The following is a 13,642-nucleotide window of genomic DNA, read 5'->3' as shown; positions in this document are numbered from 1 at the left end:
ACTTGAATTCCAGAACATAGTCGTGCATGCCGGTCTGTCTTCCAATTTTAGAAAGAAAACAGACCAATATTCTAGACCAGTTCCTTGCATTCCAAAATGAAATTTTACATTCCGAAACACTAAACAATACCTAAACATCTAAACTACTCTTTGGTTGGTCCTACTGCAATGGCATATTTATTTAAAAACTCCAGAACGTTTTCAGTTCATTCCGGAGGTATTCTACATATTCCGGAACAATCGTTCTTGGTGAATAGTCACGTTATACAAACAAACAAACTAGGTTTTTAGAGTGAAAAACATACACGTAAAGTAACCGGGTCGTAGTGGTCGTCTTCCATGTCGGATATCGGAATTGGAACCGGAATCCGAAATGAAGTCGAGGGTCTAGATATTTCCAAAATATATTCCAAATTTTGAAATTCAAATTCCTAATCCAAAACACGTATGAAATAGGTATTCCAGAAGCAACAAAATGGGTCGACCCACCCAAAAACGAGTTTGAAATATGTTCCACAACAACCTATTCCGAAGAATGTGGTTATTTGTTTAATTTGCTTATTATGTTATATCACATGCTAAATTTGAAAAATGGAACAAACGTACGAAATTTTATCCAAAAAATAAGAAAAAAAAATCAACTTTTCTAGACATTTGACGAAAAAAAATACAATTATTCTAATAAACAGTTTAACCTTTTTTTAACATATAACCGTTTATATATAAAATGTCAGTGTTTTGTTCACTTGCTAATTTTAAGACTTCAACTTACGTAGTTGTAACATATATACTGTATAATTTAAAAAATACTAAACTGTACAAATGGTCCCTGTGGTTTACTTAAAATTGTCACTTTGGTCCAAAAAAAGTTTGGAGTAGCACCAGAGGTCCAAAGTTTTCATTTTGTTGCTTGTTTGGTCAAACGGATTTGCCTCTGTTACATGATTTTCTCTATTTTCTTTCTTTTTTTTCTTATTTTCAGATTAAAAAAAAATAAATCTCTCTCTCTCTCTCACTCTCTCTCTCTCTCTCTCTCTCTCTCCCCTTCTACATATTCCGGAACAATAGTTCTTGGTGAATAGTCACGTTATACAAACAAACAAACTAGGTTTTTAGAGTGAAAAACATACACGTAAAGTAACCGGGTCGTATTGGTCGTCTTCCATGTCGGATATCGGAATTGGAACCAGAATCCGAAATGAAGTCGAGGGTCTAGATATTTCCAAAATATATTCCAAATTTTGAAATTCAAATTCCAGATCCAGAACACGTACGAAATAGGTATTTCGGAAGCAACAAAATGGGTCGACCCACCCAAAAACGAGTTTGAAATATGTTCCACAACAACCCATTCCGAAGAATGTGGTTATTTGTTTAATTTGCTTATTATGTTATATCACATGCTAAATTTGAAAAATGGAACAAACGTACGAAATTTTATCCAAAAAATAAGAAAAAAAATCAACTTTTCTAGACATTTGACGAAAAAAAATACAATTATTCTGATAAACAGTTTAACCTTTTTTTAACATATAACCGTTTATATATAAAATGCCAGTGTTTTGTTCACTTGCTAATTTTAAGACTTCAACTTACGTAGTTGTAACATATATACTGTATAATTTAAAAAATACTAAACTGTACAAATGGTCCCTGTGGTTTACTTAAAATTGCCACTTTGGTCCAAAAAAAGTTTGGAGTAGCACCAGAAGTCCAAAGTTTTCATTTTGTTGCTTGTTTGGTCAAATATGTCTTGATTTTTTTTAATAATGACAGATTTGCCTCTGTTACATGATTTTCTCTATTTTCTTATTTTTTTTCTTATTTTCAGATTAAAAAAAAATAAATCTTTCTCTTTCTCTCTCTTTCTCTCTCTCTCTCTCTCCCTCTCTCTCTCTCTCTCTCTCTCTCTCTCTCTCCTTCTTCAAGGTTTTCAAGAACCCCTTATCGTCGACTCCACCACTGTAGTCGCCGTTAGCCACCACCGCTTCAGCTCCACCTTCATCCCCTATCATCCCCGCTACCACCGTCTATTTGTAAACCCTTTCTCTGATCTTGTCGCCATTGTCCATATCTGTAAACCTTCATTTTTCCGGCTATCTGAAAAAATCCGTTGCAACTCGACAAAGCTCCAAATCTGTAAACCACCGTTCTTCCGGCGAGCCTTGTCAATCTCCATCTTTCTCTGATTCATCAGCAAACCCTAGCGATTTGGTGACGATGTTCCAAAGAAGACGAAGGGCAGCGGCAAGTGAGGGTTTTCAGAAAACCCTAATCGGTTATTCTTGTTTCAACACCGCTATCATCTACTAAAAACCCTAGCTCCATCATCTTCATCAGCAAACCTTAGCGCTGATATGTGTTGAACGACTCCCTTACTTTCGTCTCTCCAGATCCGACGAGAAAAAAAAGAAGTGGGTAACGAACAGATCAGGTGACAAATAGATTTGCTTGTTAATTTCTTATTCTTATTTTTTGACAGATTTGGGTCATTATGTTTGGATGACAATCGATGGTGTTTCAATGGTAGTGTGATGATTTGATGGAGAAAATGATGGGTTGTAAGGTTGTGTTTTTGGGTTATGTCTAGTGGTAGTATAAGGTGGAATGGTGGTTTGATGGTGGTCAAAGTGGTGGGAATGGAGACGGAGAAGGGTGGCTTTGGGTGGTGATAGAAGATGAAAGGTTCAACTGAGGTTGAAGGTTGGTGAAGGTAATGAATACGGAGGTTGAGAGAGAGAGAGAGAGAGAGAGAGAGAGAGAGAGAGAGAGAGAGAGAGAGAGAGAGAGAGAGAGAGAGAGAGAGAGAGAGAGAGATTATTTTTATTTTATTTTTTTTAAATCCGAAAATCATAAAAACAAATAAAAAAAAGAGAAAATCATATTAACAGGGGCAAATCCGTCATTTAAAAAAAATCAAAACAGATTGGACCAAACAAGCAACAAAATGAAAAGTTTGGACCTCTGATGCTAATCCAAACTTTTTTGAACCAAAGTGACAATTTTGTGGTGCTAGTCTAAATTTTTTTGAACCAAACTACCGTAGAGAAACCATTTGTACAGTTTAGTCTTTAAAAAAATATATTCTAAATCTAGAAGCTAAAACAAAATATTTAATTAGAAGTCGAAGCAATCATGAGTTTGAAACAATAAGTTTCATATTGGACGTCACTAAACTATATAATTAAGATCAATGATTATGATTTTTATCGTTTTTATATAATTTTATTTTATACAAGGGTTATTACCTGGTGCATAATACATGAGTTAATAATATTGCGAATCAAATTCTACACTAATGCGTTGCTTTATTATAGAAAGGCTTGCTGCAATTCTTACACTTGCGAATCAAAACCAAATAAATCCATTGATTAGTTCCTGCGTTTGCCCTCTCGATCGATACAAAGAAACACATTCGTCGTCACCAAAACCCTAGAAGTTCAACAATGGCACCGATTGATCCACACTCGTTCACCGATTCAACCCACCCTCTAACAACCCACATCTCCCTTTCTCTCTACTTCGATTTCTCCACCTCCACCATCTCCTCCTCCGCCTTGCTCACTCTATGCGCTCCACATACCGGCGATCTGCTCCTCGACACTCGGTCACTCACCATAAAGTCGGTCATCGACCCGATCAACAATACCCCCCTCCCATTTTGTCTTTCTTCCGACGTTGACCCCATAAAGGGCCAACCTTTAACCGTTTCCCTCAACAACAATTCGAAAATCTTGATTACTTTTGTCACTTCTCCATCCAGTTCAGCCCTTCAATGGCTAACTCCTCCACAAACCTTCAACAAAAAGTTCCCTTTCGTGTATACCCAGTGTCAATCCATCCATGCGAGGTCGATTTTCCCGTGTCAGGACACACCCGCATCACGAGTCCGATACAATGCTAAGCTGAACATTCCTCATCAGTTATCAGCTGTTATGAGCGCGAGACACGTCGAAAGAAGAGCACCGTTGGCTGGGGGCGATTCAAGTTTCGCGTGCGATGAATCATTATGGTGTGCAGAAGGAAGAGTCGTCGAGGAATTCACCATGGAACAACCGATTCCACCTTATTTATTCGCCTTCGCGGTTGGAGAAATTGGGTTTAGGGAAGTGGGCCCCAGGACTAAGGTGTTCGCAGAGTCAGTCCCTGCGGTTCTTGATGCTGCAGCAAAGGAGTTCGCAGGTACTGAAGATATGATTAGGGTTGGAGAGAAGCTATTTGGGGATTACGATTGGGAGAGGTTCGATTTACTGGTTTTGCCTCCTAGTTTTCCTTATGGTGGAATGGAGAATCCGAGAATGGTGTTTTTGACTCCTACTGTAATCAAAGGAGATGCTAGTGGTGCCCAAGTTGTAGCACATGAACTTGCTCATAGCTGGACTGGGAATTTGATCACTAACAAAACTAATGATCATTTCTGGTTGAATGAGGGATTCACAACTTATGCAGAAAGAAGAATAGTCGAGGCTGTTCAAGGAGAAGACATAGCTGCTTTGAATATAGGAATTGGTTGGAAAGGTTTGGTTGATGAAATGGAAAGGTTCAAAGATAACGTCGAGTTCACAAAACTCTTAACTAATCAAGAAGGTGTAGATCCAGATGATGTATATTCTCAAGTTCCATATGAGAAAGGGTTTCAGTTTCTTTGGCGCATTGAAAGACAGGTTCTTTACTTCTTTCATTATCATATATCATGTTTTCATTTCTTTTCCTATGAATCTTGTTTTATTTTTTTATATTTGGTTTGTGGGTTATGTTCAGATTGGAAGGCCGGCTTTTGATGAGTTTCTAAAGAAGTACATAGCTGCATTTAAGTTTCAATCGATTGATACGTATATGTTTCTTGATTTCTTGAAAGTGAATGTTCCTGGAATTGAGAAAGAGATTGATTTAAAGATATGGACTGAAGGCACTGGTATTCCTTTTGATGCTATGGAGCCAGTTTCTAATATCTATAAAAAGATAGTTTCATTAGCAAATGAATTTAAGCAAGGCAGGATGCCAAGTGAGGAAGAAGTTGCTAATTGGCATGGACAGGAATGGGAGCTTTATTTGGAAAATCTCCCTAAATCTGTTGAAGCTTCACAGGTATCATCATTTCCTTCACTAATTGTTTTATGTGAAATATGATAACAGAAAAGGTAGTTCTTTGATTGCAAAATCTTGATGATGATGATGATGATGTAGGTTACAGCTTTGGATTCTAGATACAGGCTATCTGAATCAAAAGACTATGAGGTGAAAGTAGCTTTTCTCCAACTAGCCATTGCTTCAAGATGCAGTGAATATTATAACATTGTGGAGAAAACTTTGAAGGAAGTAGGGAGAATGAAATACCTTCGGCCATTGTACACAGCACTTGTGCAAGGGAATGTGAAGAAAGAAGAAGAGAAAATATTTGCACAAAGGGTTTTCTCAGAAGCTCGTGAAACTTATCATCCAATAGCTCAAGGTGTTGTGGAGTCTATTCTTTCCAAGCATCTCTAATCATATCAATTAACCAAAAACTTTGACTTGTTACTTTTCATGAATTGATATGTGGTTTGTTTCTAACTTTATGCTCAAGTTTGTGGATGTGTTTTTCAATTAATTTTCTTGGTAATTTTGCATATGGAAATAAGTTTTGCCATATTTAATTGGGTCACACATTAATTTTTCTCATAATAAAAGATCTAGTACTTATGATTAAATTTAATTGGAAGTTAGAAATTTTGTTGCTTTTTACAATGATCATAAGAGATATCAAGAACATGATAGAAGTTGTGTAGAAACTTCCTTACAAATATCTATAAATAGGAGTTTATAAATAATGAACACATGAATTATCACGTAAAGAAAAATACCATACTATTTTTGCATTTAACCTTGCAACAAATAGTTAAATGATATGCCTGAAATTATTTGTTTTGTATAAAGTTGACATTGTAAACATTAAATTAATAATTATGTAAATGGAATTTTATAAATTCCTTTTACCATAAACCTACAAATAAAGTTGATATATAACTAGTATTTGAGTCTGCAAATGCAGCGGGTTCATACATGTTTTTCTTACGCATTATAAATGATAATTGATTAAACGGGTATATAACATTTCAGCTTTTTTCATTGTCATACATACATACATATAGGATATGTTTGTAAGTTTTATATTATACATAAGCCGTTTATGTAGTTTTCTGTTTGTTACTTCACTTTTAAGCAGAGATCGTTTCTATAATTTTATGGAACATAGGGACTAATTATATAGTTTTCTTATTAGACATCGACCATGTTTGTATTTTTTAAACATAAGGACCATATTTGTAACTTTAGGAGCCATGTATTTACTTTTGTAAATATAGGGATCATTTCTGGTGTAAGTTTACTATTAGACATGGATCCTTTTCATAATCTATGAAATATGAAATATAGGAGGGGTGACAAATTGGAAAATTGTGTCATGTTTTTTTTTTTTCCGATAGCACCAAAATGACAAAGTTTTATGTAACACAAACACAACACGACAAAATGTTGTGTTTTTATAACTAAGACGAAAATGAATTAAATAAAAAACGAAAAACACGACACGTCACGATAAAAATAACAATTAGTTTATTTAATTAATAATTAATCATACATAACACGAAAAACAAATACTATTAAATCGTGTTAATTTCATATCAAATTTTGAACACGAACATGATACTGTTGTATTATGTGTCTAAGCCCATAAATATATTGGTATATACTTGACCCGATAGTAGCATGATCCTTTTGGGTCGCCTTCATCAGAGCAACTTAATTGGATGATTAGTGGAGAGAGAGAGAGAGAGAGAGGATAATATGGTTTATTAATATACTAGTTTATAACCCGTGGGAACCACGGTTACAAAATTAATTAAACTTTTATAATGAAAACTCAAAATTATTAATCAAATATTTGAAATAAATCATTAATTAAAATATATTTTTTTAGTTATATAAAATTAAAATTGTTAATTTAAATAAATATATAAATTATATCATCTTATAATTTGTATTAATTTTATTTTAATTTTATTGTAATGTTATTAATTTAATATAATTAGAGTGAGAAATTTAAAATTGAGAATTTATATGTTAATAAATGACATGCATTAATTAAGAAAACTAATAGGGTGACGCATGTCAAAAGTAGAATAAAATATGTATTTATTAAAAGGCTTAATAAGATGACACATGTCAAAAGGAGATTAAAACTATTGTTTTATTAGAATAGGAAGATTATAAGAATAATATATTAAAGAAGAAATCATATTAGTTAATTAATATTGGTCAAGAATTAATTAAGAATAAATAGGATTGGGAAGTAATACTACTCCCAGACCCCCTAATATAAGACCCAATCCCAGAAAGACTAAAAGAAAATCATGTATTAGTCCAAGTAAATCCATTATATATAAAATCAGAGATAAATAAATCAAAATCTTTCATAACTTTATTGACCCGGTCAGGAAAAAAGAAGTAACTCTACTTTTTTATAATAGTTCTTATAAAAAAATTCCATTTTCATGGGAGATAGTATATTATACTCTTGACGAGGGGCTAAAAAAAATAATAATTTTTTTTCACTTTAAAAAAGTAAATTATCCATCCAATCTCAATCTAATAGTGATTGAATGCCTGAACACTCAGAGATTCTCGCGAGTCTATATATGTAGATTACATAAAGGACTTTCCACAACTAGTTAGCCGCCGGCGGCTATGCCAATGAAATTCAAGACCCAATCAGTAGACATCAGCAGTTATCCGCTCCGCACTTGGCTACCCAGCGTTTACCGTGGGCACGATAACTGGTACACCAGAGGTGCGTCCTTCTCGGTCCTCTCGTACTAGGGAAAGGTCCTCTCAATGCTCTAACGCCCACACCGAATATGGACTGAACTGTCTCACGACGTTCTGAACCCAGCTCACGTACCGCTTTAATGGGCGAACAGCCCAACCCCTTGGAACATACTACAGCCCCAGGTGGCGAAGAGCCGATATCGAGGTGCCAAACCTTCCCGTCGATGTGAGCTCTTGGGGAAGATCAGCCTGTTATCCCTAGAGTAACTTTTATCCGTTGAGCGACGACCCTTCCACTCGGCACCGTCGGATCACTAAGGCCGACTTTCGTCCCTGCTCGACGGGTGGGTCTTGCAGTCAAGCTTTTTGATCAAAAGATATTAATTGAACTTAGGGGACTGAAATTGCAATTATAAGATAATTGAGTTTGGGGCTCTAGATCCTTATGGATCAAGGGGTGGACGAGATTAAGCACTACTAGAAAAAAAGCCTTTTACGACGCTCATTGCGCGTCGTAAAACGCTCAGACGACGCGCAAATGCGCGTCAAGGAAGGCCCTGTCATAACGAGAGACGACGCGCTTTTGCGCGTCATCTATAGACGACGCGCATTTACGATGCGCATTTATGACATGCAATGCGTATCATTAAAGCCGCTGTCAAGAAAGGCTATGTCATAAATGAAGATGACACACATTTTTGCGTATCGTAATTTTAAGGTTTTTTTTAAAAAAAAAATTATTTATAGATTTACTAATTTTTAAATTAAATTTGCATTTCATGTCTCATAATAGAAAATAAAATACCATATACAAAAAATACAATACATTGCACAAAAGTTAATGTCATACAAAAATACAATACATTGTAATACATTGGTATTAAGAGGATCTAATTGTATATTGCTATTAAGAGGTTTTCCCTAACTATATAACCTATTTATATAACCTATTTGCATACGTATGTGTAGTTCCAAGCAAAGTTCCTGGGGCTATCTTCTCTTCTTTTTCCTCTAGCACCTTTACCAAATCAAACAACATAAATGATAAAAGTAAAACCACTGGATATATTATTTAAATATATATAAAAACATTTGTATTATATATATATATATATATATATATATATATATATATATATATATATATATATATATATATATAATCTAAGCATGAAAAGAAAAAGCTACCTGATACAGAGGTTTCCCGGGTTCCTTCCTTTGTTGTTGCTGTTTGCGGAGGTCAATAACATCTGCAGTTTCAACACCAGTTGGGGTTAGGGTACGAAGGAGAAATAAAAAAGAAAGAATGAATCAGTTTTTTAAACACATTTTATTATTACAATAATAATGATAATAAAAAGGTGGTTAAAAAGAAATAGAAAATAAGACCTTGAAAGGATGAATAACTAATTATTGGCTACATTTTAGTATTGGACATTGCCATATATTAAATTCTCAAAGCTCTGTTTTAATTTGCTTTTTAAATTGCATGAAACATTGAAACCCATGTTAAGCCTTTATATCATATAAAAATTAAATAACAGATTGTAGTTGAAACCCATGAAAAATGCTAATTCTTGAAAATTCATTACTCCAAACCTGTTTAGACTGATCATTACAACCACCTAGAATGCTCCACACAGCTCCAAAAGGTGGCAGCAAGCTCCACACAGCTCCAAAAGCATGGGAAAAAATTTGAGACCAACAAACACAACAACTAAGCAAAACACAGAGCAGGGGTAAAATGGTCAAAAAGGCATAAAACACTTCAAAGTTCAAATAGCAACCGTAGCAGGTTAATGATGTAGCTATAAAATTAGCAATTAGATACCTAAGAAAGAAATCACAAGTTTCCCCAAGTTTCCCCTGTTCCAACAATTAATAAAATCAATAATTCACAAATTAGGTTAATGATGTAGCTAATTTTTTATACTCACAAGAGAATAAGGGAATAAGTGATGCAATCGATTTCTGCATGACAGAGTCAGAAAGAAGACCGGGTGTGTTGTTGTTCTTATAACATGCCTTGCTTCAGAACCCACACCATGTACTATCTCTGGTTCACTTTCCTGCAATATAAATCCAACATGAACAGATTATCAATAACAAATGATGATATATAAGAATTTTATGAATGATATATAAGAAAAGTTATGATAAGGGAAAAGGAACTTGCACTCACTCTTTCATCATCATGTTCTACCTTGTCGCATCTCAAGCATCTCTCTCCCGAGCCAGTCAACTGAACTAGATGAATAATTCAAGCCGGTAACAACTCTGGAACTGCCAACTCCGCCATGTCCAAGGTTGGTAGAAGCCATTTAACACCTGATGAATAGCACAAAGGTGGCAACGACTGTTTCTTTAGTAACTTCCAGGAAGTTTTTTATAAATGTCAACCAAGTGTATAATGGACCAAACTTGAAATAAATTTATATTTATCCCTGACATGACGTTGAAGTTTTCAACCTCGAGTGTCAATACCAAGCATATCCCTGGAACTTTGTGCTGTTGGATCGATGTATATCAGGAGCTGTAAAATCAAAAATAAAAAACATTAAATATGAGTAAATGCAAATTGTAACTTACCAATAGACATTAAATATGAGTAAATCAAAAATCAAGAACATCATCAACCAATAGTTTGATACCAATAAATTCATCACGATTAGCAAGGCTTCTAGTAAGGCTAATTGCTCATTCACTATAATCTATTCCAGTGAGATCAGAGAACCTATTTATACTAACATCAAAAGTAATAAAGAATGATTTATCAATTATCATCGTACCAAAAGGAGGAATAAGTGTTATTATGTATAATACTATACCCCTGTTTAGCAAGCTCTTGAAGAAGTAGCCCATTGCCTGTTCCAACATCAAGAACACTCCATCTTGCTAAATCTTTATCCTCTTGATTAACAGACTCAGAGTCATCAATTTTATGTTGAATTTGTAAATGTCTTTGTGAAATGTCAGCACATAGTCCTTTTTTCCATGAAGCAACCATTTCCATGACATCTGCCCCAAACCTTTAGAAAGAATTTAAAAAGTCATACAAAAAAGCATCTTGTCAAAGAAGGTATATGTCATAGTCAATTAGATATGCATACCAAACTTCACCAGCATCCCCATGTTCACGAAAATTTGTCAATTCATGTGCATATGTTGCATCCCAGTAACTTTGATACCCCAGATGATTACCTTGGTTAAAGCTTTAATTTACTAAACCTTCAATTGGAACTGAAGAAGCATAGGGCACTACCCTTGCTGTTGTAATTGATGATTGGGACCCATTTTGCCTAGCAATAACAGATCACAAATGTGACCATTATTGCAACTAAATGAGCTTCAATTCCATTCCATATCTTCAATTCCAACTCTCAAACGCTAAATGGTAATTTTCTCCAGCACTAGCAACTTCAGGGTAAGATTGACAAGTTGATTTAGTTAATGAAGAATCATGATCTTGAAACTGAATTTCAACTAAACAACACATGGGTGTCTTCAAAGTCAAGATCAAGAACTAAAGACGATGGAATTTTCTAAAAAGGAAAAACATTAAGAACAAGAACAAAGGCAAAAGGATTGGATGTTTAAGAATCATAACCCTAATTTGTTTACTAATCACAGATAAAAATGCCCAGATTGGGAAGGAAAATAAACATGCAGGTTCCAAAAATCAAGAAACCCGAACAATTTATGAAGATCTTATAAAATCAAAGAGCTAAATCCAGATAAATTCTAACACTGAAAGAAGAACAAGAAAGGGGTTTGAAAGATTAAAGATGAAAAAACATGAAAGCAGAAATTATACTCTATGGAGGAGAGACTTACCTAAAGTCGCAGGAGAAGAAGTGTTTATGCAATCAGAGTAGTTTTAGGGTTTCCTTCGGTTACTCCCTTCATGTCTCCGACAATCTCCATCTATGGAGGAGAGAGATGAGAGAAAACACGGTGGAGGGGGAGAGACGAGAAGGTGGATGCATCGATTACGGAGAAAACAAACTCAGAGAGCGGAGTAAAGTTGGATTTAGGAGAAGTTCACATGGACGATGGATACCGGAGACCAAAAATGGTAGAGCAGTAGTTACAGCATTTGCAGCTCGGAATGTTACTTGATTCTGTTCTGCTTTCTTCAGTAAATAGAACAAACAATTCCAAGAAGCTGAGATTATGCCTTCTGCTTCAAAAAGAGAGAGCTTTCCAGAACCAGAATCCAATGATGGAGAAGATGCAGCAGATGCAAGCGCTGTTGTGGTGCGATGTTGGAATGGTGGAGTCCGAGAGAAAAAACAAATTATGATGGGTAGCTATCATTGTTGGTGATGTTCGATTCATCAGAAGCCCTAGTTCTTCGCTCAATCGTCTATTTTGTGAAAGAAGACATTACCATTGCAAATGCGTTATGTTTGATTAGGGTTTACACAGAGAAGGAAGTGAAAGTCGATCGCAGAGGAAGGGGTTGCAGAGAGAAGGAAGGGAGAGAATGAAATCGATTTGGCGGGTGTAGAGAGTACACAGGAAGAGGATGGCGGGTGTTCAAAATTTTGGGGGATTTCATTTCCCCCCTTACCTATCAAGGAGTACCGCCCAGAAACGTGCGTTTAGTAAAAATTATAAAGTGACATTTGTAGAGGACACTCCTTTTATGAGAGGTGCCCTCCGTGTTTTTTTATTGGACATTAATTTTAGGGCGCGCTAAAATGCGTGTCCACTATCCTTCAAATTTTGGAAGGCTAACATTATTTTTAAGGGCACACAAAAATGCATATCGTAAATCAGCGAGTGTCATTGTTTGCGCGTCATTAAAGGGTATTTTTCTTGTAGTGAAGATGGAAGCCTATCTTGAATTTGTCCAAGGCCTTATTCCAGAAGGTTCTATTGGACAGCTTAAGGCTTATGTTATCCAATTAGGGTTTTGATTGAAACCCTAGCAGCACACCTATAAAAGGAACCCTAGGACACCCAAAATCGGCTACCACTTGATCCTTAGAGTTCTTAGAGCCAATTTTGAGCCACCATCGCCTCTCTCCAAGATCATCTTCTTGCTTTGGTGTTTGTGATCCATAAGAGGTATTACATTTGTGATACTAAGCTCTTGAAGATTGAAGATTCTTGCCACTCTTGAAAGGTAATCATCTAAACTTGTTTAGATAGTATTTTTGTTTTTCATATGCTAGAATTAGGGTTTATAAGCTTTGGATAATTTGCATGTACAGTTAGGTAAAACAAGATCCAAACTGTTAGGGTTTTGCATGTGCACCATAGGATTGATGTTTTCCTTAAAACTCATCAGTGGTATCAGAGCCTAGGATGGTTTTTCTTATGTATTTGATGCAAAAGTTTATTTTTCATAGCTTTAAAACTCATTTTCTATTTAACTTCCCAACTCACGACGTGACTCACTGGAGTCCACAACATGAGTTCAGTGAATCTCCTGAACTCGACAAGTCTAGAAGGCTACTCGGCGAGTCGGAGAGTCAGATGGCAGAAAACTCAGGATTTTGACTTATTTTGATTTTGGATAATTACCAAAAATGTTTTTGATTGATAAAATCCGATTTTTATTAATATGTTGTTATTATCCTTGTCAAAATAAAAGATAATTGTCAGTTAATTGGATAATTATTACCTTATATGATAAACCTTAATTACTTGAATTATTTGATTGAATTATCTTGCCATGAAATTGGATTATGTCAAATTTAGATAATCACTAATTAATTGTTTAATTAAATTATTTGAAATTTGATCTAGAAAGTTTTGAAAAGTTTCAAAACTTGCCCTCAAGTTTTGGAATTTAAATTTTTGATTAAAAGTTTAATTTTGAAATATT

The 13,642-nt window shown here is 35.0% G+C and overlaps 1 protein-coding gene and 1 pseudogene across 1 annotated transcript; one reads left to right on the top strand and one right to left on the bottom strand.

Moving 5' to 3' along the window:
• Positions 1-3,290: 3,290 nt before the first annotated feature.
• LOC145067893 (peptidase M1 family protein) lies at positions 3,291-5,590 on the top strand. The gene is made up of 3 exons (XM_079014923.1): positions 3,291-4,664; positions 4,762-5,088; positions 5,188-5,590. Exons 1-3 carry the CDS (start codon positions 3,447-3,449, stop codon positions 5,485-5,487), a joined length of 1,845 nt encoding a protein of 614 aa, XP_078871049.1. The 5' UTR covers positions 3,291-3,446; the 3' UTR covers positions 5,488-5,590.
• A 4,829-nt stretch (positions 5,591-10,419) lies between these two features.
• LOC145066732 (uncharacterized) lies at positions 10,420-11,135 on the bottom strand (annotated as a pseudogene).
• Positions 11,136-13,642: the final 2,507 nt, after the last annotated feature.

This window comes from Lactuca serriola, chromosome 8, assembly GCF_051521515.1.
Source record: "Lactuca serriola cultivar US96UC23 chromosome 8, Lser_US96UC23_V15, whole genome shotgun sequence".
Taxonomy (NCBI): Eukaryota; Viridiplantae; Streptophyta; class Magnoliopsida; order Asterales; family Asteraceae; genus Lactuca; species Lactuca serriola.
The sequence above is the reverse complement of the archived record's forward strand: the minus strand, read 5'-3'. Positions and strand labels throughout refer to the sequence as shown.